At 34.0% G+C, this 25,392-nt stretch overlaps 3 protein-coding genes across 3 annotated transcripts; 1 reads left to right on the top strand and 2 right to left on the bottom strand.

Moving 5' to 3' along the window:
- The first annotated feature begins 1,008 nt into the window (after window positions 1-1,008).
- On the top strand, window positions 1,009-7,683 carry LOC129873783 (nucleolar complex-associated protein 2). Its single transcript, XM_055948958.1, has 12 exons — window positions 1,009-1,073; window positions 1,188-1,312; window positions 2,369-2,440; window positions 2,523-3,083; window positions 3,794-4,099; window positions 4,478-4,534; window positions 5,336-5,665; window positions 5,762-5,968; window positions 6,179-6,265; window positions 6,693-6,787; window positions 6,877-7,005; window positions 7,163-7,683. Exons 1-12 carry the CDS (start codon window positions 1,055-1,057, stop codon window positions 7,425-7,427), a joined length of 2,253 nt encoding a protein of 750 aa, XP_055804933.1. The 5' UTR covers window positions 1,009-1,054; the 3' UTR covers window positions 7,428-7,683.
- A 948-nt stretch (window positions 7,684-8,631) lies between these two features.
- Window positions 8,632-10,363, bottom strand: LOC129874550 (protein UNUSUAL FLORAL ORGANS). Its single transcript, XM_055949848.1, has one exon. It carries the CDS (start codon window positions 10,097-10,099, stop codon window positions 8,726-8,728), a length of 1,374 nt encoding a protein of 457 aa, XP_055805823.1. The 5' UTR covers window positions 10,100-10,363; the 3' UTR covers window positions 8,632-8,725.
- Window positions 10,364-16,524: 6,161 nt separating this feature from the next.
- Window positions 16,525-24,991, bottom strand: LOC129872860 (GTP-binding protein ERG). The gene is made up of 8 exons (XM_055947801.1): window positions 24,298-24,991; window positions 23,362-23,451; window positions 21,803-21,948; window positions 18,505-18,663; window positions 18,335-18,401; window positions 17,693-17,800; window positions 17,451-17,590; window positions 16,525-16,936 (listed from the first exon to the last, which is right to left on the bottom strand). The coding sequence occupies exons 1-8, from the start codon at window positions 24,820-24,822 to the stop codon at window positions 16,849-16,851; spliced, it is 1,323 nt and encodes a 440-aa protein (XP_055803776.1). The 5' UTR covers window positions 24,823-24,991; the 3' UTR covers window positions 16,525-16,848.
- Window positions 24,992-25,392: the final 401 nt, after the last annotated feature.

Here is a 25,392-nt window from a genome sequence, read left to right as displayed (position 1 = left end):
GAAGGAAAAGACACCACTATTTATATGTAATGAATTCTTCCTTGTCTTGAATATGAATAAAGTGGATAATAATGTATGTAAATGAATGGAGGAATTATGTCTTGGAGATGACATAAGTTACAAGTTATAACAAGGTAGAACATGACTTAGTGGTTACAATAGTTACACAAAAAATAATTGACCACATTCTTGTCAATTTATATCCACGAAAACAATACACTTTAATATTAAAATGCCATGCTCCAACATTTATATATATGTTCGTGCATGTATATATATAACAAAGTGCCAAAGGCTATCATCTGATTTGAGAACTAAACAGGCCTAATACATGCACAATCTCTTAAATTTGCACATTCGAATTATAACTTGTTCTAATTAAGTACATGAACATGATAAATATTTTTTTTAGCTACTAAGTAGCTAAATAACCACAATAAATATGTTATCTTCTTTAATTATACACAGCCCCAATCAAAACTGATTGAAAATTTTATGACTTACTAAAACTAATAGATATAATTAATTAAAAAAGTGACATTTTGTAAATGGTCAACTCATTTGGTTAATATGGCACTATCAATATACAATTGACCATTTTTGTAGGTTATCGTAGTATGATTGTATACAAATGGTTTTCACCATTAAATATCTTTCTGCTGTTTGACCAACAAATAGGAGGAAAAATACAAAGTAATGGGATTAGTTGGCAGAGATCTTTCATTAGTCGTTCTAGGTAGGAATAACTGTTTAGTATGGACAAAATTGTAGAAATTAGTACTTTGCTAACCCCCAAGGTCCTATCTAGGCAACTTTTAATAATATGGACAAAATTTAAATAATGACCCAAAAGGGGCCACTTGCGTGAATCAGCAATTTGTTTGGGCTGAAATAACCTATTGGGCTCTTTATTTTTTGACCCAAATAATTAGGAGTCCAGTAGGCCCAATCCCAATATCTTCATCTATCCAGCTTTATCAATGGAGCTAAAATCTTCAGAATACTAAACCCTGGAGCAAATCATAGGGTTTTAGAAGCTCATAAATTTCAATCAATGGGGAGGAAGAACAAAGGTGCTTTTTTCCCCCACTCTTTTCTTTCAACGCACTTTCCTATTTTACATCCTTTTTTGTTTCTTATTTTACATCCTGTTTCATGATAATTATTTTTTTGGTTGGGCATGTCAGAATCAAAGAAATTGAGCAAAAAATCTTCTGGGGTTGAAGAAAATACAGATGAAATGATACCCAAGTCATCTTCAGAGCAAACTGTGGGAGGACATGCGGAGCAATTGAAAAGACTCCAAGAAAAGGTGAGATTTTTGTCGACGTGTCTATGAGTTCTCCGCTTTCCGACATGTCTACTCTACCAGTGACCTTTTCCTATATTTGGTAGAGCAACATGTCACAGTCCTTCTCTATTGTTATTTAATCTCCAGAACCATTTAGCAGTGAACTTTTACTCTGGAACTTAATATTCTTCACCCGGACCTCCGTCTTGCTTATTGATCACCACTTTTTGTCATGAGCAGGTGGAACTCTATGGACAGAATTTCCTTCCCAGAGAAAATTACATCTCTGTTTATTACTTCATTTGTCCCAATTTATGTGAAGGTGTTTGACTAGGCATAAGAAAGATTTTTAAAACTTGTAGTCTAAACTAAGTCATAGATTTCAGTGTCACTATAAATCATCTCATTAAGGGAAAAATGCATATTTTAAAGTTATATTGTTACTCATTATAGAATTGTGTCATTCTTTTTGTGATTGACTAAATATGAAAGAGTCACATAAGTTGGGACAGAGGGAGTAATGTTTTTCTCCACATAAGCAGGGGCAGGGAGAAGGAACATTGGGTAGGTAGGCATACCATCCAAGTCTTGCACTGAGAGATAAAGTACTGTTTCTTCCATGGAGTTAATCCTTTCTTGCACCTGACAAGGACTCCTTGCCAAATCCTTATGTCTTTCAGTCTAGCACCAGGGAAAGTCCCAAGTAAGTCGTTGAAGAGGACTCAACTTAATATCCAAGAATGCTGTCAAACAGAAACTCCAGAATGCTATTATCAGGATTTTTTGCAAATGATTGCTTTTGGCCAGATTCAATTTCAGACCAGAGACAGCTTCAAATACCAATAAAATGATTCTAAGATGTAGCTTGATAGATTTCCTTATAGATTTTAGGTCATTCATCTATAACCATTCCTATATTTAGCCTGCTTGCGTCACTGAGCAACGTAGCCAATCTGCTATACATTTTGATATTGTCAGTGCAAGAGTAGTATGGTGCAAATATTCATTCCATAATTTTTGTGTACTGACTACTGATAATCTATTTAACCAACATATGTCACATTTTTTTTTCTGTAGGATCCCGAGTTCTATCAATTCTTGCAAGAGCATGACAAGGAGCTCCTTGAGTTTGATGACGAGGATATTGATGTAAGTCTTTGCAATATCTTTCCTTTTCGTTGTTCTCATGGTATGTGAAATGTTTGTAGAATCTTATCCCAATTTTGTGAAGGGCGATGAAGAGACTGAAATGGGTGGCGACGAAATCGAAGATGATGAAGCTGATGAATTTGACTCTGAACAACTTGTTCATGCAGATGGAAAGGAGGTCAAGTCATCCACAAATGTCATCACTAGTGCAATGGTGGACTCTTGGTGTAGTTCAATTCATGAAAACAGGAGTTCAGGGGCTATTAGGTCTCTCATGAGAGCTTTCCGCACAGCTTGTCATTATGGCGATGATACTGGTGAAGATGCTAAGTCAAAGTGGAGTACTATGTCTAGCACTGTGTTCAACAAGATCATGTTATTTGTTCTAAAAGAAATGGATGGAATTCTTCGTGGCCTGTTGAAGTTACCAACTTCTGGTGGGAAGAAGGAGATGATAAAGGATATGTCTACTACCAAACGATGGAAGAGCAACAATCACTTGGTGAAATCATATCTTGGGAATGCCCTACATGTTCTTAATCAGATGACTGATACAGAAATGATATCATTTACATTAAGAAGACTCAGATTTTCTTCTGTATTTTTGGCTGCTTTTCCAGTTCTTTTAAGGAAATATATAAAGGTATGGGATTGAGTGATCTAATACTTACAAATTCACATAAACTCTTTTCATGTACAAAGGAATGATTAATCTAGAACAGTTTTCTTCTGCAAGAATATAAATTTATTGGCAAGAAATTTGCATGTTTCATCCTCTCTCTCTCTCTCCCCCTCTCTCTTTGGGCAGAGGTGTGTGGGTAAGTGTATTTTCTATTTTGAGGCTTTAGCTATTACCAAAAGCTAATTATCTTCATTTTCTCATAGGGGTCCTTTAAGTGTTTTCTTTATCAGGACTATGAAATTGACATATGACAGTTGAATGACATGGCATTTGGCCCTTGTTCACTTCAAACTATACACACTGCTTATTTCCTACTATCACAAAGAAAGTTAATTCATTGATGTGTATCTTGAAATTATTAAAAAAGTATCTTTTATAAGCATCCTATTCTAAACATAGCTCTAGATTATCCTTACCCCCTCCCCAACCCACCCACTACCCCCCCCCCACAAAAAAAAAAAAGTAAATAAGAAATCTTGAGAAATTTGTGTTTATTTGCTGGTAGTTAATTATGATCCATAAGAATTAAGTTAAAAAAAACAATTGCGAAGCACTCTCGATTTAGACTTTTCTGTGTTTCAGAATACATGAGGCACAAGGGTCTTTTATAATGCATAAGGCATTCTTCAAACTTCTAAAGAAACGAGCTTAAGCAAAATTTGCCTTTTCAGGTTCTTCTTCATTTCTGGGGTACAGGCGGAGGTGCACTACCAGTTGTCTCTTTTTTGTTTCTAAGGGACCTGTGTATACAGCTTGGTTCTGATTGCATTGACGAGTGCTTTAGAGGGATGTATAAAGCTTATTTATTGAACTGCCAATTCATGAATGCGTCAAAGCTGCAGCATATTCAATTTCTTGGTAATTGTTTCGTTGAACTCCTTAGGGTGGATCTTCCCAATGCGTACCAGCATGCCTTTGTTTTCATTCGGCAGTTGGCAATGATCTTACGAGACGCGCATAGTAGTACCAAGACCAAGGTTTGTTATTTTGTTTCTGATAACTTGTCTTCTCTCTATTTTTTTTGTTACCAACCACTGATATATGCTTATTCTATAAATCTTTTGGGATTAAAACTTAAAAGGGTATCTTGTGTAGCAGTTTCCTTTTCCTCTTTTTTAATAACTTTAGATGAAGAATACTCTGGTTTAAGAGTTTCAACATGCATGTTAGCTTAATTCACATTTTAACATTAGAAAAGGTGCTCAAAGAGTATCAAGTTGCTTCAGCATTTCGCATTACTGGTAGTATCCTATCCTATTGAAAGTTATCCTTGCCTTTTAGTGTCTGCTAATTATATTTTTTTTGAACATCAGTGGCTGCTAATTATTGTTCTCCCTTTATCTAATCTTTCCTAGAAACCGTCTCAAAAGGCTAACCAATCATCCAAGGAAGCACACAATACTAAGGGCAAGGTACTTTGCCTCTTAACTTGTCGCTTTTTTATTTATTTTGGATTATGGCTATCAAAATGTGAGCTTATTCTGTAATTTCTAGGTGGTTTAGAGGTAACATTGTACTGCCTTTTTTGGGTATAAAGTTGCATCGTATAATGTTCTGAGTCGCAAAGTTGCTTCATACCCTTGTTGTACATTTTTACATCAAATAATGTGCTCAAAGGTTATCAGATAGCTTCAGTATTTTCCATGAGTGGGTGTGCGCTTTTGAAGGCTATGTGCCTTTTAGTGGTTGCAAATCATGGTTCTTCCCTTGTGAACTCTTTCTCAGGAATCATTTTAGAAAGTTAACAAATCATCTATGGAAGCACATAAAACTGGTGTTGGTGTGTATTTTCATTAGTGGTCATATTTGGATTAGTGTTATGAATGAGTTTGATATGCTCATTCTTTTTTTTGTTTGATTTGGAGGTTGTACAGTTCTATTTCGTTAATTATTAGCTGAACCATGGCTCCCAATCTCTCTTCTGGCAGTGGAGGAATTTGATCTTTTTGTTTGAAAGCAGCAACTTTTTTCCTCTCCTTTTTAGTTGACTAAATTCTGGTAGAGCATTCTGCTTTGAAGAGTTGAGAAAATGCATTTTAGCCTCCATTTGTGATTTTCAAGAGACAAAGTAGCTTAGAGTGTCGAGTTGATTATAAAGTGACAGAGTGTCATTTTGCTTCAGTATTTTGCGTGACATGTTGTATGTTTTTTCATTGTTTTATTTGCTTTTTAGGGGATACAATCACAGTTTCTTCGTTTTCAACCCTTCTCAGGAATCATTTCTGAAGGTTTACCAGTGGAAGTATATACATTGTCTTGAGTTGTGGACTGCAGCTGTCTGTGCATACAGTTCAGAACCTGAATTTAGGCCCCTGTCTTATCCTCTGACACAAATAATTTCTGGAGCAGCTCGTTTGGTTCCAACTGCTCGTTATTTTCCCCTTAGATTGCGATGCATCAAAATGCTCAACAGAATTGCTGCATCCACCAATTCTTTTGTTCCTGTTTCCTCACTCCTCTTAGACATGTTGGAGATAAAAGAATTGCATAGGCCTCCAACAGGGGGAGTTGGAAAAGCCATAGATTTCCGTACTGTTTTAAGGGTACTTTTGAAATGCCTCTTTATTTGCTTTAGTTTAATAGTGTACTGCTCTATAAGAACTTGTCTTAACTGTCTGAATCTATATTTGATGTATCAGGTTAGCAAGCTTACGTTGAAAACGAGAGCATTTCAGGAAGCATGTGTGTTTTCTGTGGTTGAGGAACTTGCAGAGCATCTTACTCAATGGAGCTACTCAGTTGCTTTTTTTGAGCTCTCTTCTGTCCCTGTTGTTAGGTTACGCAACTTCTGCAAGTCCACCAATGTCGATAGATTCCGTCGCGAAATAAAGCAAATTATTCGCGAGGTATGTTTGTTGGGTACTTGCTTCTATTTGGTGATATGACTGGATTATTTTCTCAAGTCACATGTCTCATTAATAACTTTGCATAATTCTCTTAGTGCAAATGAGTTTCTTTAGTCTCGATTATGGGCTATTTGTTAGCTGGCACGAATTGTTTCTTCTTCAATGAAGCCTTTATTATAAGTTCCTGAAGTTGACTTGGTAAATCTACAGATTGAAGCCAATTCGGAGTACACAAATAAGAAGCGCATGACAGTTTCATTTCTGCCTAATGACCAAGCGGCAACATCTTTTCTTGAGGTTTGAACATCAAAGTTCTCTTATAGTTCTAGCAAAAGTAACCTTTGAAGCATCTACTCTTGCAAAATGTTGATTTAATTTATCCTGATGTTTTGTCTTGCCCATTTACCAGTAAAATTCCATTAAATTACCTTTCATTTTCAACCAAATTACACTTGGTTTCTTCTTTAAGGAACACATTGAAAGCTTTGTTAACTTGTCAAAGCATCCTTCTGAGGAATAGAAATAGTTGAGGTGATATAGAGATATGTGGTTCTAAGATCACTCCATAGCTTCATCTTGTTCAGATCACAGTTTGCTGAAGTATTGTCTTTTATGCTTGCAATGTCGTTGAGATTTATGATGTTCAGTTTTTGCTGATAGTGACAAACCATCATTCATGACTTGGTTCCCTTGAAACAATTCTTATCTTCATATTCATCCTTAGGATGATAAGAATGCAGGGGTGAGTCCTCTATCAAAATATGTTGCCAGTCTCCGACAGAGAGCACAACAGAGAAACGATTCGTTGAAGGAATCCAGGTTTCACAGTACTCTTATTTTTTTTTATAGATTTTCATCTTAAATTATCTTTCTGTTAATCATAAAGTAATGAACTTGTCTATCTGCAGTATACTCGTTGGCCAAGACTCATCTGCTTTCGGGAGTAAGATAACTGAAAGTGATGAAGATGATGATGGTGAAGATAGCAAAGGAGATGCTGTCTTCAGTTCTTCTTGGCTACCTGCAGGCACTCCCAAGTATGTTCACATTCTTCTTCACCACTTACCTATTCTCACCACCTATAACCCCTCCTCAAGAGGAAAAGAACCCTTGATACCTGACACTGGGATCAACTAGCTATCTTTATTTTGTTGGTGTAAGAATGTATTTTTCCCAATATATGACACCTTGCAGGGATAAGGAGTCTACAGAGGAGAAACAGAAGAAAAAGAAGAGAAGGAAGGATCTGCAAGATGAAACTGCCTTTGACGAAGACATCGTAGAGGATTTTATTCTCAGTTCTGATGATGATGAGGGTTCCTTGAGTGACGCCCCCTCTGACGAAGAAGTTAGCATAAAACAAAAGCCATCTAAAGCGCCTTCAAAGAAGAAAGGGAAAACTCATCGGAGGAAGAACAAGAAAAGGAAGCAATCTAATCAAGTAGCATCTGCTGTCTGATGAGTCTTGAACAAGGAACAAGAACAGTGTAGCACGAGCCGATTTGTCCAGAGTGAGTTTGCTGTAAGCAGAAAATATTTATGCTGTACAAGCTATAATTTTTGTTTCCTTTATCCTTTTTTTTTCGTGCCATGTTGGGCAGACTACGTATTACAATTCATACATATATGACTAATCCCAACTAGTTTGGGATTGAGATGTAATTGATTGATCAGTCTATTTCTTTTTTTGAGAGGTGGTTTCTTTCCCTGTTCCTTTGATATGCCCTTCTGGTTACAACTTGATTTATGTGAAATCTCTAACTTTTCACTTGTCAGTTGAGGTCAAATTTAAGTGTTTGTTTATGTATTATGCTTTGTAGTTAGCTTACAACTAAAGTTACGTTTCAAGCTGAATCAATCAACAGAAAAAGAAATCCTCAAAAACTTGTTTTTTCTTTTCTTTTCACAAAGACAACTGTTTTTTCCTTGTGAAATGCAAAAGTATTAGTATTTTCCTTTCTTTCACTACAGTATATAACAACAAAAATATACTGGTGAAAGTTTACAAGAGGGGTTTCGGAACAATAGAGTGTATGCAACTTTATTCTTAACATGCAATTGCATGTAGTTGATTTTTTTTCTCACTGTTAAAAAATATGAAATGAACACGTTTTACTTCTTTTTCAAAATTCAAACTCACTTATTTGAACAGAAGAACTAAAAATCGACCAAGAGCTTATTTTTCATTTATAAATTTGAAATTAACTTTCTTATAGCAAATGAGGTTAGTGTATTTCACGTGGCAAAAAATGATTTAGGATCAGTCAGTTCAAAACTAGGGATCCTAACAAATTTTAGCCAGCCAACTAAAGTGAAAATTTCACCCGTATACTCAGTATATAACAATTGTATAATAAACTAATTATATATCCATTATACATTGTACACTGGTTAAAATTTGCAAAAAATTGAATTAAATTTTGTAAGGTAGCTGTGTAGTGTAAAAATCACTACTGTTTCCTCCAGGGCTGGAAAAAAAGAGAAATCTTAGTGTTCATGTTGTTTCAAATATTAGGGTTTTCTAGTTTGTAGTTTTCAAAAGCAGTAATAAGGAATATAAGCACAAATTAATGTAAAAACTCATATTAATAAGCTAACAATAGTAGAGTACAAACTTCATACTAAACACTTAGTAATATAAAAACACTAGCTAATAAAAATTAAACACTAAAATATAATTAATTAACCACCAAACTAAACTTACTACTATTCATAGTACTAGTACTACTGATACCCCACTTGAAAACAGTTTAACTGTCAGTTGAAAGACTGAAAGGGTAATGTCAACTGATCAAGAAGTGCCCCAATAGGTGCAGCAAGTCTAGGGTCATAACCAAATCCATGCAACTCTCCCCCTCCAAATTCCCCACAATAATTATTACTACTACTACCACCACCATAGTCCAAATTATTACTATTGCCAACAAATGGACATGGAGGAATCCAAATCCACCTCTTCTTGGAAAAATCAAACAACAATGCCTTACCTGAATTATTCTTGATCATTATGACCACAAATTCACCATGTCCAACACAATTAAACCCTTGTCCATTTTCCAATTCTGAAAATTGGACATACAATTGTTGTGGCATTCTCTCAATTTCCAACCACATTGTCCCACAATCTTGCAATGCCCAAAGCCTCAAACTCCTTGGCACATTCAGTTTGCTCTTCTCAACTGCTGCAACTAAAACAAGCTTACCATTCCCTTCCACAAGGCTGGGTGAACGTAGAAATCGTCGCATTGGGGCTTGAATTTTGCACCAATTGTTTGTCCCTATGTCATAAGAAAGCACACTAAAAGGGCTAAAATTCATGCAATAAAATCTCCCCTGTACATGCACCATTTTGCCTGATTCAAAACTGCATAATCTTGGAAGTGAAGAAGTTGTACCCCATATTGAGTAAAATCCATTACCATCAATGTGAAATGACTCTGTTGTTAGATTCTTGACAGCATAAGGAGAAATCAAGTCATCTCCAGCCACAGCTAAATCAATAGATGAATTAGTTATAGTCAAACCAATACAAGGAAAAAGCCTAGGCCTTAAAGTTGGAGGCAGGGGAATTATGGATCCTACAAGTGGATTACACAAAAGAATGTTTTTTGATCCACCTTCATCAGAAACAAAGCAAATTAATCCACCAGAAGATGAAACAGGAGAAAACCCTTGTGGGATTAAACCAAAAGAAAGCCTATACCAAGAAAGATTATCAGGATCAAACAAGTACCCTTCAACACAACTTCCAACATTATTAGTACTACTATTCATCATGTTCTTGTAAATGTTGTTTCTTGGGATTTTTTGCTTAAAGAAAATGAACCAGTTCCTCTTAGGGGAAACTTGTAGGTACAATTCAAGAAAATTAGTAGAGTAAATAAGTCCATAAAATCTCTTACAAACAGCTCTAGCTCTAAAGAAAGCAGGTGGTGGAAGAAAAGCAATGATTCTATCAATAAGCCTATGTGGAAGTCTACTCCAAATTCTACTATCCATCCAAGTGTTAATAATTCCATTAATTGATGATGAATTTGGAGTTCCAAGAAAATTGGTTGTTGGTGTTGGTGTTGGGATAGGAAAAGCATAGGGAAAGTGAAAGCTAATAGGGGCATGATGAAAAGCTTCCATTTTTAGACTGCTAATGCTAAAAGGGATTTCAATTATGCCTTCAAGTTTGGAGCTAAAAGAGACTATATAGTGTAAAAAGGAAAGTTAAGGTTAGTTTTTTGGCAATCAACTAGTAGGGGTTCTCTTTTTTGTTTCTCAAATTCAGTGGACATGTGAGTAAAGGAGGTATAAGAGTTTCACTAAAGAGGAAGAAAATGAAGAAAGAGATATGAATCATTGGCAGAAAACTAAGCAAAACTAGAAGGTAAAGTCTCTCTTTTTTTTTTTTTTTTGGCTTCTCTCTTTGTCTTTTGGATTCTTGGTTTATTTTGGTAGAGGGGAACAAGTGTTTTATATAGGAATTTGGCAGCCTTTTTTTTACATTTTTTTTGGGTGGGGAGTGGAAGTGATGGATACATGTATCATTTCAGTGTTTTCTTGTCAAGGCCGAGGAAGGAAGGACAATCCGCAGACTGTAGTTCAACAGACAAGCAGACAACACACACACACAAAAATAAAGAGAATTTATTATCAACTTAACTATGGAGTACTTGATCAACAACAACAACAACCCAGTGAAATCCCACAACATGGGGTCTGGGGAGGGTAGAATGTACGCAGACCTTACTCCTACCAAGGTAGGACGGCTGTTTCCTGGAGACCCTCGGCTCAGTAAAAGCATAAATGCATAAAAAAAATGTTAGATAAGAATAGGAAATTAAAAGCTTTATGAGAAAAACAACAAACAAATAACGAATAGATAACAAATAAATACAAATAACAAATAACGATTAAATAAATAATGATAGCGTCACAGGTTCAATAGAGTAATCAAAGCATAGAAAGTAATAAATAATAACATAAATAACAGAAATCAGAATTCACAGCGCAAGAGATCGTAATGCACTACTACGCCTATGAATAGAGAAGAATAACGAGACTATGAACTAGCATTCTACCCTAATGTGGGTCCTCCACACCCTCCTATCTAAGGTCATGTCCTCCGTAAGCTGTAACTGTGCCATGTCCTGTCTAATCACCTCTCCCCAATACTTTTTCGGCCTACCCCTACCCCTAATCACCTCCGTATGGAGTACTTGATCATGAAAATAAAATAAAATATGGAGTTCTTTTGGTCTCCTAGTTTCACCATTCACTCTCATTTGTAGCGTATGTCAAAAATTATTTATTTATTTTTTTTAAAAAATCTATATAATTTTGAGATCCTTATATCATAGTATAATATTAAATAAGAAAAAAAATGACATACGCAAGTTTCTCATTTCTCATACTATATAAAAAATAAAATAAAACAAACACACTCACAAAAAGATTATTCATTGAAATATAAGCTAGAATTTACATTTACAAGAATATCGCATTGGATCGGAGTACAGAATTCAAAATCTAAAGAATCATCATTATTGTTTTGTCAATATATAATACATGAATTTGTTTCCGCCAATATATAATAAATGCTAGTTTCCTAATAATAATAATAATAATTTTATTTATTTATTTTGTTTATTTAATTACCCAACATCGTCAAAAAGCTATAGTGAAGATTGTAAGTTGGCAGCAACTATTCTTTTGTATTCTTATTTAACATTTTTACCCGATTTGTCTAAAATTTCAAGTGTCACCTGCTCTTTTATACTTGTTTAAACATCACAATTAAATAATAAAACATATTTTTAATACTAATAATTATTGTCATTGTCATACTGCTAACAAGTGGTGGCTAGTCGTAACAGTAATAAATTGTTCGACGCTTTTATTTCACATCCCAATGCCAACCTTTTCTTTTCGATCCAATACTATAACTTATTTACACTGAAAGTTATTTTATACTCTTTCTTTGTTTATTTTTAGTCAATATGCTGAAAATAATTATTCAATTTTATTTGTTTAATTTAAAAAAATTGAGAAATAACTTATTAATTTGTGTCTATTTTACTCTTACTATTAAATACTACTTCTTCTTAGTGACTCTATATTAAGTGAATTATTGAGATATGATAATTGACACATCTCTTAACAAAAATATTTAAGAAAATAAATCAAAGACTATTTTTCACAATTGGCCGCTTGATTATTCTCACAATAGTCTCCTAGAAAATGTAAAGTAGTTAGCAACTTCATTAAATAAAGGATAATTTTTAAACAAAAATTCAACAATTCTTTTAAATTTTGAATTATTCACTTATTTTTAACAATTCATTTGATATGAACTAGAGGAAGTATTCATTTATCATTATTTAGCTGACTTATAATCAATAGGAGTAATGTACTAAAATTATTATTTTATTTATTATTTATTAAAAAATGTGTCAAGTCGAACATAGACTAAGTAAAGATGAAGGGAGGGAGCTAGTATTGTCAGTGTATGAAAGCTATTTATTTTTTCTTGTTGGAGACCTTATAATTTTTGTCCAATTCAGTCTAATTGTACCAAAAGCAATGAAATGTATGACTAGTAAGATCTTTGATGGATTTTGAAAAAGAGAAGGACCATTAAGTTTCCCTTTTCAATGAGTAATAATATTCTCTTTTTTCAACCGTCTTGGCTTTTGTTTGGTTTTGTTAAGTGGGGTTTGCAAAATCTAAGTCAGAATTACTAGTCAGTCATAACCCCTCCCCCCCCCACCCCAGCTCTCATTGTGTTGTTTCTGTCAATCTATTTATTATGATTACCCTACAAAGACACTGTTTTATCAAGAACCCAAAAATGGAAAAAGTAGTGCTGATCAGATTTGGAAATTGTGTTTCCATTGAAGAAACCTTCTTTTTAAGAAAAAGTTTTCCTCACCAGATTTGGAAATTGTGCATTCCTTCAAGAAACCTATGTATCTGTAGTCTTTTCGTTTATTTTTATTTGTCCACTATTTTCAAAAAATACTTTTATTTGTACTTGTCACTTTTATGTTTTAACATATCAAAAAAAATTATATTTTACCTTTAACAGTAGTTATTTTTTCTCCAAATCATTTTCTAAAACCTAATCATAAACATCACTTAATATGAATATCACAGAAAAATACTCATATCGATCATTATATTTTAAAAGGCATATAAAATTCAAAGTAGGCAACAACTGAAAGTGAAGGGAGAGAGTACTACTTACTCATGACACCTACATGTGTATCTTTTCTTCTTTGTGTTTTTTTAGAGGTAATCATGATTAATGAAGACATTCTTTTAACTATAATAATTTCCTGACCCAGTAAGATCTTTCTTTTTTGCCCATCATTCTGTTTTGAATATTTCACAAACTGATTTCAGTGAGTACCTGAGATTAAAGAAATTAACGGGAAATGATTTGCTTTATTTTTTAAAATCAAATTTTGTTACTACTCCTATCATTTACCTACGTTAGACATGCATTTTTCGTCTTCTTGCGACGGTTCAAGTAGTTTTTAAGCATAGGCGGAGCTAAAGTTTTAGTTATGAATTTATAAAAACTCAATAGTTTAAACTAAAATGCTATATTTATGTTAGAAAATTATATTTAATAAATGCAAATAATTAATCAAGAACCCAATAAATAATATTTTCTGATAAAATCCAAAAATCTATAAACTCAAAATTCCGAATTTATTCCTGGATATTTCAAAATATATAAGCTTATTTCTCGAAAAGGAAAAGGATACTGATCATTTTGCACACTTCACCATTCATATTGATCTTTCAATTTTAAGGAATAAACATAATTGAACATGTACTTAGTTTTAAGATGAATTAACAATTCATTTTTATACTTTTGGTGAATTAATTCATGAACTGAAAAAAAAAAAACATTGGCTAGTTACATCACAAGTTTGACTTGTTCCTGATTTAGTGCTAGATTGATGGAAAAGGCTACTGTTTCAAAGTTTTGACTTCTAAAATTTGCCTTCAATGGTCTCTTGGTTAAAATAGTGGAATCCCTCATGCTTACTCTTAGATTCATGGGAGTCACTAGGGTTTTAAAAGGTTTTGTTTAAATTACTTGAGTTGCAACTGCCCAATCAATTTTACCACCTGCTTTCTTTTACATTCAGTCAATGCTAACTTATAATTTCAAAGATATATATTAGGGCTGAATACATCGATCGATAGTACGTTCTTGTCGGTAAATTCCATTTAGAAATTCAAACTATGATGTGTTTTGATTAACCATCTGAACACACAATAAAATGTTCATGTTAAATACTTTTGACTCAAGATTATGCGCATGTTTTAATTAACCCCTATTAAGTTAATAAGTTAACCACCTACCATTAGCCTAAATAAGCTGTAAAATATTGGGCTTATCTATGTAACTGACGTTTGATAACACTGACAAAAGATTTTACAGAATTTGAACCAGAAGTGTTTAATTTAATAAGAACAACTCATCATTTGTTCATGTTCTCAATTGGAACAGATCGTGTTCGAGTGTCTAAATTAAATTTGTGATTGACAATATATTCACCCAATATATTACTATCACTAGACTGTGTTATTAATTTCTTAAGAGTTTTAATTTGCGTACTTATTAAAATACCCCAAAATAACATTAATTATTAGCATTATTTGACTAAGTTACTTTTGATATCTCCTCAAAGCTCAAATTAACTGTTATCTCTTTTCATATTTTTTATAATTTACTGAAGCCAGCAACGACAAATTTACAATATTAATTATGATTCACACGAATTCAATAACTTTTACTTAAATGTAATGGACCTAGCTGAACCAAAAAGTCTACATTAGGTACTATATGAATAGGTCTTGGACTTATTTTTTTTTCCCTGTATAGCTTCTTTGATTTCTCGATAAAGGACAATATGACCAATAGTAGTTCGAGACAACATTACGATGTATTTTTCGTTTGTTTTTGTTCAAGGAGGAGTACCACTTTTGAATTTTGATCTTTATCCTGTCTATTGTAGTTCAATTTTGGTTTTAGTTCCTAATTCATTAATGTACTTAGTAGTTTGTACATGTGGTACTTGATTGCTGCCAAATGAGTTAAAGTAGTTGTCCTTGCAATTCAAATGAAACTAGAATTGGAGATTCAGCTTCTTCTGGGACTACATTTTTGATCGGTGGGATAAGAATAATAATCTCAAAATAAAAAAGGGCAGTCCGGTGCACTAAGCTTCTATTATGCGCAGAGTCCGAAGAAGGCCCGACCACAAGGGTCTACTGTACGTAGCCTTATCTTGCAATTCTGCTAGAGAAGGGGGGGGGGGGGGAGGGGGGAGGGGGTCTTGAAGAGGTATATTATTTTTTGCTTAGATAAATTATGAAATTTTTTTTGCGGAGATGGAATTTTTATTTTATCCAATAAGAAAATGACACATGATAAATATTTTTAAAAAATAAAAAATAAAAAGAATGTTGTTAGTTTCAAGGGTTATAGTGAGCCAAAAAGGTGAACAGAAGGGCATTTTTAAACCAAAAGATGAGTAAAAAGGTATTTTTAGACTAAAAGGTGAATGGAGGATATTTTTAAACCTTTTCCTATAGTTCAGTGGTATTTTTGGCCATTTTCCGTTCTAAAATTATTTTACACCACTATTATACTAAAATGATCGAAATGAGGTATCTCATATAAAAGATTTGTGGCGACTATGTCGTCACAAATACTTCATTATTTAGAGCTTTACCGGCGATACTTTGTGGCGACTAAACGCTACTAATTATTAGTTAATAATCCTTTAGCGACGACCATTTAGTGGCACCTATTTTGTCGCTAATACTTAGTAGATAGACTATAGCGACGACTTTTTGTAGCGGCGGTTTAATTCATTTTACCTTTGGCAACGACCTTTGGTGGCGACTAAAGCGTCGCTAATACTTTTTATATAGAGTTGGCGGCAACTCTTTTGTGGCGACTAAAGAGCTAACTAAAATCTCATTGTTTATCTCGTCCCACCAAACGACCCCTTTTGAGTTAGGTAGCCGACCAACTGGCTACCATGCTTCTCCGCTAGATTAGAAGTTTTATGTTTTAACTTTTTTTTACGACAAAACAATTCTAACAAAATATACAAGTCATATTGTTTATTGTATTATACGACCAAAGTCTCATAAACATACTCACTCTCTTTAATTTATGATTTGCTTTTTGCATTTTTATTACTAAATGAAGTTAAAGATAAACTTAATTAAAGTCTCCCATAATAAGTTTTTCAAACCATTTATCAATTTATATGATACTAATTATTAGGTGAATCTTTACGTATATGATTTTGGATATGACATGCAAAAGCACTTGTGAAAAGATTGACAAAACATGAAATGGAACAATTGAAGTGCACGTAACTTAGTGCACTCGACTACTAATTTGATTAGGTACAAATCTAAATAAGGAAACACTGAAGTAAACAGAAAGCACAAAGGCGAGGCAAGAAAATGTAACAATGGAAGGCTTTAAAATATATTGTAAGAACAGAAAGTATACAGCTTAGATGAGGAAATGGAACAATTGAAGGTTCAATTATATTAATGCAAATGAACCAACAAAACATACAATCTTACTCTAGGGAGGGAAAAGAGCATTGTACCCTTAATCCAACATGAATACAAACAATGTCTAGAATTTTGACCTTAAATCTATGGAAAAGAATATGAATGTATTCACATTTAAGGGAAATTAAGCTTCTCTTCCATAACAACATAATTTTGGATTAATGATATACTTCGGTAAATTATTGTGTCAACTGACAATTGCTTTGGTAAAAGGAACAAAACTGGAGCACCTCTATATATACACATGCAAAACAAGGACATTGTCTTTGATCTCATGATTTCACTCTAACCATAAGCAGTAGATGGACACTTCTCTTGAATATTGTTCTTAATTCTTCATTTGCCTCGATGCCTATTCTCCTGCACGAAAATAACAGATATACAACGTTATAATAAAGCAACTATGCCCAAACTGAGATAATTCATGTCAAATGGCACTTTGCTGAAGAAAATATTAAAGTCCTAAATTAAAGATGTTTTCTATCCATAAGCAAGAATGCATTTTGCAGGTCTTGCTTTTGAAGACTAGGAAATAGAAAACAGAATTATAGATCTAAACAGCCATGTTCAATGTTCATAAGTCAGTAAATTACATTCAGAAAGAAAAGATACAGAATTATAGATCTAAACAGCCGTGTTCAATGTTCATAAATCAGTAAATTACATTCAGAAAGAAAAGATTTTATCTAAGGCGATGGTTCAAGTGACTACAATCAGCTCGGTCCAGTCCTTCTGTATAGGGTCATGCATTATGCCTAATCTCACTTTCAGAGTTTCATGGTTCAGGTTTTAAGCAGAGAAGTCATTCACAGATACTTCAAGTTCTTTAGCATCAATGAGAAAGATGAGTAAGGCTCAATGGAAAGATTGTTACCCTATTTTGGAACCATTCTTTCCTACGAGAATCTTGCGTTGGCTTATCTTGTGTGTGATCAAATGCTGTTCAATTCTTAGGGAACCATCACGTAACTCCTTCCAGTCCATCAGGCGATGGTCAATGCCATATGGGATTTCCTAAATAGACAAATGAGTAGGTCATTGTCATGCTTAGTAACTTGGTCGCCAGCTAGTTTAAGAAAGCACATCCTCAAAGTACACAAACAAGATAGTGAATACCTGATGTATGTAATGTAGCAACTTTTCCCTGACAACTTCCATTGAAATATTCTTCATAACCTCTTCACTCATGACAAACGGATCTTCATCCCACGGTCTTTTCACTGACTAAGCATAACAAACAACATGGTATTCGAGTTAAGCACTTAATTTAGTAGATAGATTACAAGACTAACTGTCCAGTTTCCTCGCTAAAAGGGGATAGGTGCAGTAACAGTCTAACAGAGAGATCAAAGCAATAAATACTATATCTAAAGAACCTTTTAACTTCACACATGTATAATATGATATATGCGAGATAACAAAACAACCCATCCCTATGCACTCTCTTTAGAAAGTAGTGCCTGCAGTTAATAGGGGAGAAAAGGGCGTGCGGGAATTATGGTTTCTGGCTCAAACTACACTCTGACAATTATAGTTTTTTGCTCAAATACACTCTCCATGACTTTGAGGAATAAAGCAGAAGCACCTTTCAGGAGCTAAAAGTTCCAAAGGTAGATAGAATCACTTAGTTAGCAGTTGCCCAAAATCACTTATACGGTGTGACTTAAACATAACATGCAGAAGAGTAAAAATAGCAGAAGGGTAAAAATACCACACACACACATATACACAGAGAGAGAGCCTCAGACGTAAACATACCTGCTCCATCAAGTACTTTGTTAGATCTTTCACTCCAGCACCCTTTAGTCCGGATATCGTAAAGCACCTATAAAGGATAAATCAACAAAGCAAACACCATTATGAGCAATAATATCAATAAAATCAAATAAATGTAATACATACCACAACATGAAAAAGTAAAAGATTACCTTTCATATCCAGGAAGGTCTTTGAATTCCTCAACAACTTTCAACAATTTTTTCTTTTTCTTGATTAGGTCAACTTTATTGATACACAGTAAGCGTTTCTGGTTTGGATTAGCCTCAGAACCCATTCTCTCAATCAACCTCACCACTCGGGTATCAGGCCTATATATTCAGAAAATTAGACAGAAGAATTCATGCCAGCAAAATTCTGATGAATCAACTTAGTGTTATACGATGCAGTTATATGTGCTAGCCATATATGCATATCCGAAGATAGGAAAACCTGACACTTCCAATGTAGAGAGCTAAAGAGCATAATTTCATAACCCTAGATTGGAATTTGCAAATTAAAAATTAGTTTCAAATATAAAAGAAAAGGAACGATTACATAGACTAATGGACATAAATGGCATTCCACCTTGAGAAATTAGTGACAGAGATTTGGAAACAACACATCACGTTGACTACAAAGAATAAAGGAAACCTACTCTATCTGCTACATATTTTACAAGTAACGAATCATCTCGGGAAGTCCTCACATTCCTATCTCAACAATGATCTTGGAAGGTCGCCACATTTCTATCCCAAGTGGAAGCCTGCTTTATCAAAGCGAGAAATTTACTAAGGATTAACACACGATTTGAACCATGTTTTTGTGTAGGGAGTGACGTTTACCCTTGAACAAAAAACAAAATACCAGTTGATCAAAATGAGCCCAGAAGTCATATTTGACAGGAAATTTAACTGGACCATAAGACTACTTCACAATTCACATATCATCTTGATCCTAAAGATGAATCTTCAAAGAAATAAACCTCAACCAGCATATAAGAACTTTATCCAAGTCAAATTTCACTTCACAGTTGGTCAGTTGACTGTCAAGAAGACAAAATGCACTTCAAAATTGGTCCATTGACCCTCAAAAGCCTAAAATGACAAGATTTTAAAGAAGGAAGTAGTTTTCTTTCATTGCCGTGGAAAATACGGGTGTTATGTTACCTCATTGATATATTTCAAGCTGATCTACTCTTCTGTACCTATAACCTTACCTCTATAAAGCATTATACAGCCTTCTACCTCAACAAATTTGCAAAGCATATTATCCACCCAATCACTTACCTCAACAATCACAAGGAAAATTGTTCAAGTAGTTTATTCTATTTTATATTTTTATTAGTAGTGTGCAGGCCAACTTGCGCGCCCTTGACTAATTTACCAGGTACGTGCTACCTCCCCCCATACAAGTATCATGTCACTCTGCCCACTGAAAATCACCTAGAGTTATTTTCTTTGTTGGGATCTGAATCCTAGTTTACCAGGGCCTTTCCCGGTTTATTGACCACGGTGTCATACCCTTGGGTGCATGTAGAGTTGTTCAAACAGTTTTACTTATAAGAATATAGGATCTCCAGCCTCAGTCAATGATTAACAGTGTTGGTAAGCAAGCTAACTATATTTTGTTGAACACTGATGCTATTAGTAAACCTTGACCATCCCTTGAAATTTCCCTTCTCAACGAGAAATTTATTTAAAAGATGTACTTTGATTACTCTATTTTATCTGTGTCGCTTTCGTTATTTGCTTTCTCATATTGCTTTGAACTTCTTAGCCTTATCTGACCTCTTTTTATGCTTCTTTTGAGCCGAGGATCTCTCGAAAACAGCCGTCCTACCTTGGTAGGAGTAAGGTCTGTGTGCACTTTACCCTCCCCAGACCCACGTTATGGGCTTTCACTGGGTTGTTATTGTTGTTGTTGCATGTACAATAATATATACCCCCCTCCGTTATCATTTTACTTGGCCGATGTTGACTAAAATAATGTTATTAATTATACAACAATAACACAACATACCCAGCATAATCCCACAAAAATGGGGTACGAAGAGGGTAAAGTGTACACAGACCTTACCACTACTTTGGAGGTAGAGAGGCTATTTCTGATAGACCCTCCACTCAAGAAAAAGACAGACCAAAGCAGTACAGAGAAAGAAATACAGAAATAGAGAAAGTCCTGGCAACTACTATAGATAACCTATCAAATCATCTGAAACAATAGTCATAATAAGATAAAACAATAATAGAAGTGTAAAAAAGACAAGGATAATAACCAAACTCAAAACCTTATTAATTATGTTCTCAGAAAATTTAACTGTCACTGCTTTATGTAGTTATTTAAAGATAAAGGTAGTATTGGATGAAAATAATACCTTGATTTGTTATAATGGACAAATAAAAAAGGAAAATCTATTTTTAGTATAAGGGTGAAGTAGAAATGGAGGGAATACTCCCTCCGTCCCATTTTAAGTGATAAATTTTCCGATCTAGTGTCCTCAAAGGAATGACACATTACTATATTTAGAAATTGTTTTAACTTTAAATTTTCATTTTACCCTTAATGTCATGAATTTATAACCAACAAATGTCTATGGCATGTTCTGGACCACAAATTCCAAAAAACATCCTTTCTTAAATTCCATGTCTAGTTAAACACCCTCACATAAAATGAGAGGAGCAGAGTACATGTTTAATTTCATATTAGTAAATACTTCTGAATGATTTAAGATATGTCTTTAGATTGAATCCGCAATGACAAATGTTTGCATGCAAATTCAAAATGCCAATTTTCTTGATATGTACCTGAATGTTTTTTGTTTCATTAATAAATATCTTATTTGACCTCACTTGTGGGATTACACTGGGTTTGTTATTGTTGTAATAGATATCGTATTTACAGAGCAAAAAAATTGGAGAGGCCAAAAGCCCATCTATTTGAGCATGTCATAGAAGATGTGCATCATCATCAAAAAATTCTACTCCCTCCACCCTATATTATGTGAAATTTTTTAGCTACGCACCAAATTTAAAATGTTAATATGATTTGTACCTTGTATTGGTGCTGGTGAATGCAATACTATGCAGAGACTGTTTCCTTTATTCTTGATGAAAAAGTGATTGAAAAATGACATGGGCTAGTGTACCAAACAGAGAGGTATCTAGTCTAAAAATACAGGCAAATAAGTGCATGCACCATGCAGGCTTGGGGTAAGAGTACTAGTATGGAAAACACTATCTACCTTCTTCTGTAAACTCGCCTAACGATGAAAATCTGAAAATCAGACAAACATATCCAGATTAAACAAGTAAAGCACATCTTACCATATAGTTTTTTCCCTTGTATTAGTAAATTATATATCACAGGTAATTATAGATAACAATGTTGCATAAATAATATCATGAGATGGAGCATATAGTTATTGCATAAATATGACCTTTTGGAGTCCAAGCAACAAGAAAAACTAACTTGGTAAGATGCCTATGAGCATCAAATATGACAATGAGTACATCATATAGATCAATAGACTTCCATGCACATTCAACGCGTGCTTTCATGTCCTTGTAAGGAAATCCACTTTTCTTTAGCATAAGCCCAGGAGTGTCAAAGAAACACTGCATAAAGAACCCATTAGATATATAGCAGCTTTGTTCTCCATATATTTTAGACCCACAAAGTATACTTCAACCTGCAAGATTAGCTCATAAGATTTGACATTCTTTGTTAGTAGTCATACTTTGCAGTTTGCTTAGTTTCTCTTCTGTGAAAAGTTTCCCTTTTAATAAATAAAAGCTCTTCAAAAAGGAAAAAGAAATAAAAAGTTCAGTCGATAAGATGTTCCATGTAAGAGTACATATCCCCCTTTTCAAAACAAACAAACGCTGACATCAAGCTTGCGTCAGCTTAATCAAATTAAGGATGTTAAAGAATCCTAAGAAAGCAAGATTGTAATCTTACTCCAAGAAAACTATTTTTTGACCAGTTAGTGGGTAAGTTTTATGTATGGTTACCAAACTTTACCCTCTATACTAGTAAAGTCACAAAACAATATATTTTTGTCCCATCAAAGTAATGGCACTTTATACACTATAATAGTAAAATCACAGGCCGTTTTTGTCACATTAACGAACTGAATTATGTCTGAATTCTCAGAAAATAGAATTGGCTAGACGTTCAAATTTCCAGCGTCGAGTAATCATTTTTGCTTTTTTTGTTTAATTAAAATGTTTTTAAAATTGTCTTTGATTTTAAGAAATATGAGTAGTCAAAGTCTTTACACAATGAATTTTTTATTTTATATCATTTGTATTATTTTTTTGGCAGGCTTTAAGGTGGAGGTCTATTGGAAAAAACCTCTCTATCTCAACAACGTAGGGGTAAGGTCTACGTATAAGCTACACTCCCCAGACCTTACTTGTGAGATTACACTGGGTATGTTGTTGTTGATGTTGTTATTATCATTTGTATTATTTGAGCAGGAAATTTGACGTTTTTCTGAGCTATTCGAACATCGTTCAGTCACTTTAATGTGAGATATGATAGTTTAGGACTTCACTATTGTAGTGAGCAAAATCCAATTATTTTAATGTGACAACTCTTTGCTGACACAGTTGGTAAAGTTCAGTGACCGTACGTGTATGAAATTAACTCAGTCCATGAAAAATATAAAAAAAAGGGAAGTCCGGTGCACTAAAGCTCCCGCTATGCGCAGGATCCGGGGAAGGGCCCGACCACAAGGGTCTATTGTACGCAGCCTTACCTTGCATTTCTGCCAGAGGCTGTTTCCAAGGCTTGAACATGTGACCTCCTGATCAGATGGCAGCAACTTTACCAGTTACTCCATGAAAAAAAAATGAAAAAATAAATAAAAAATATATATATATATATATATTATCATGTTGGAGATTAGAATTCATTTTAGCAAATAGATGCAGCTCAAGCAACATAAAGCTGATGAAAATGAAATGGAGATCAACAATCAGGGAAAAAGAAAGGAACTGAAACCTAGTAATTCGAAGTACACTCACAATTTGTGTTTTCCCTTTAGTCATCACACCTAAGACTTCATGAGTAGTGGTATTCGTCTTCCGTGATACAGCAGAAACTTTGGTCCCAACCTACAGAAAGAGAAAATATCAGACAACAACTGCATAGTTAAATACTACTGCAGGGATTAGTTGCCCATAATAATATATATTATTTTATTTTGGGTAAAATAAGAGTTGTTACAGTTCATAGGGTCTCCATAGACAATACAACAGCAACTACATCTCAATCTCATACTCACTGAGGTTATCTATATGAATCCTCTAACACCGGGAGGGGAAGCACTAATTGTTTTTTCAAAAATTGTATTTAGCAAGATACAACTAAACCACTTAAGCATATCATTGCCCTAATGATTACTAACAACCAATGTATACAAAATTAGTCATCGCTATACTCATAGAACAACAACAACAATAAAACATGGAAATTTATCAAGAGTCATTGGACCATGTACTTGAAAACTTAATTGCTTCAAAATTTCATACTTAGCAACAACAAAAAAATGTACTTAAGCATATCATTGCGATAATCACCAATAAAGCCACCAATATCGCCATTCAACTGGAAAGCTTCATGCTTTTTCTAGCTTTGGTTGGGTGTCTTTCTTCTTTGTGTTAGCTTGGCTCTCCATTGCTCTAAGTCTGCATCTTCATTTTCTATTAGATGGTTAGTGGGTCCTATCAATTTGAAGAGAACTACTCCACCAGCATTTCTGGAGGAGCAGTAGATTTAGCAATTTATAATCATCATATATCTTTCATTTAATCCATATTAGCTAATACTGGCAATTAGTCATCAATCTACTCTTCTTCTTTTAAATTTTTTAATTTTTTTTGAGAATAGGAGTCATTGTACACTCATGTAACCAACAATAACAATAAAGCATGGAAATTTAAGGAGAAGAGATAACCAACCATGTAATTGGTCAATGAAGATTTTCCAGCATTAGGAGCTCCAATAATTCCAACACTCAATGACATTTGATCTTCTTCCTTCACCACCTCATCCTCTTTATCTTCGTCCCCCTCTTCATCAGGCTGCTCAAGTGCAGATTCTAGAAGAGCCCTAGCCAATAAAGCAGCTCTTCTTCTCTTTTCCTCTTCTTTAATCAAGATTCTTGAACTCTTAATCTGTGAAGGGTCTTCACCAAAGACTTTAGTTTTCACTCTTTCCCTATATTTCTCGTCCCAAATGGAGGTTACACTTTTTTCTGAATTAACATCATTGTTTAATCCCAAATCCACATCGTATTGCGAACTGTCGAAGACTGAGGAAGACGTGTCATCTTCTTCAGAGGAAGAAAGACCAGTGCTTGTGGGGTTGTCTTCCTGAGGTTGGGCTGAGTAAAAACAAAGAAAAACAGTTGAATTGATATGGGTTTTGCTTGGATTTGAAGATAGTGATGAATTCAATGTCCTCAAAACTCTTAAAGCTTTCATATGAAGATTTCACAATTTTCTTCAACTTTGACCTTATGCAAAATCGAAATGTAAGAAAAACATGCAGATTTTAAGAACCCAGAATCTGCTTTTGCACTTGCTTTATTCTGCTATAGAGAAGGAGAATGTGAAGGTATAACAACTGTTAAATGGACAAAGGGTTTCGAGGGTTTTAGAGATGTAAGACAAGGATAAATGAGGATTTGTTTGTCATTTTGAAATTGTTTGAATTTGGGCTCATGAGCATTGGGCTTGTAGATGGACCAATAGTACGTATGGGCTAAATTAGACGCCCGACACTGGACTGTGTTTAGATTTCTAATTTTTTTTAATTGGCGGAATAATTTTTAATAAATAATTACTAGTTTTAACGATATTTTTTATTTATTACCATCTACAGAAATACTATAATAAATTTGTTATTGATGTTGTTGAGGTTGAAGCTTTCTAAGAATGGAGAACATTTGTAGAACTTGTCTAACTACTTGAAAAAATGAAAAGTTCGACAATCGGATTATTTTTTGAAATATCACGTTTCCAACAGCTCTCATTTTTCAATATAAATATTAT

Source organism: Solanum dulcamara, chromosome 11, assembly GCF_947179165.1.
Source record: "Solanum dulcamara chromosome 11, daSolDulc1.2, whole genome shotgun sequence".
Classification (NCBI taxonomy): domain Eukaryota; kingdom Viridiplantae; phylum Streptophyta; class Magnoliopsida; order Solanales; family Solanaceae; genus Solanum; species Solanum dulcamara.
Note: the sequence above shows the minus strand (reverse complement) of the source record. Positions and strands in the feature narration are given on the sequence as shown.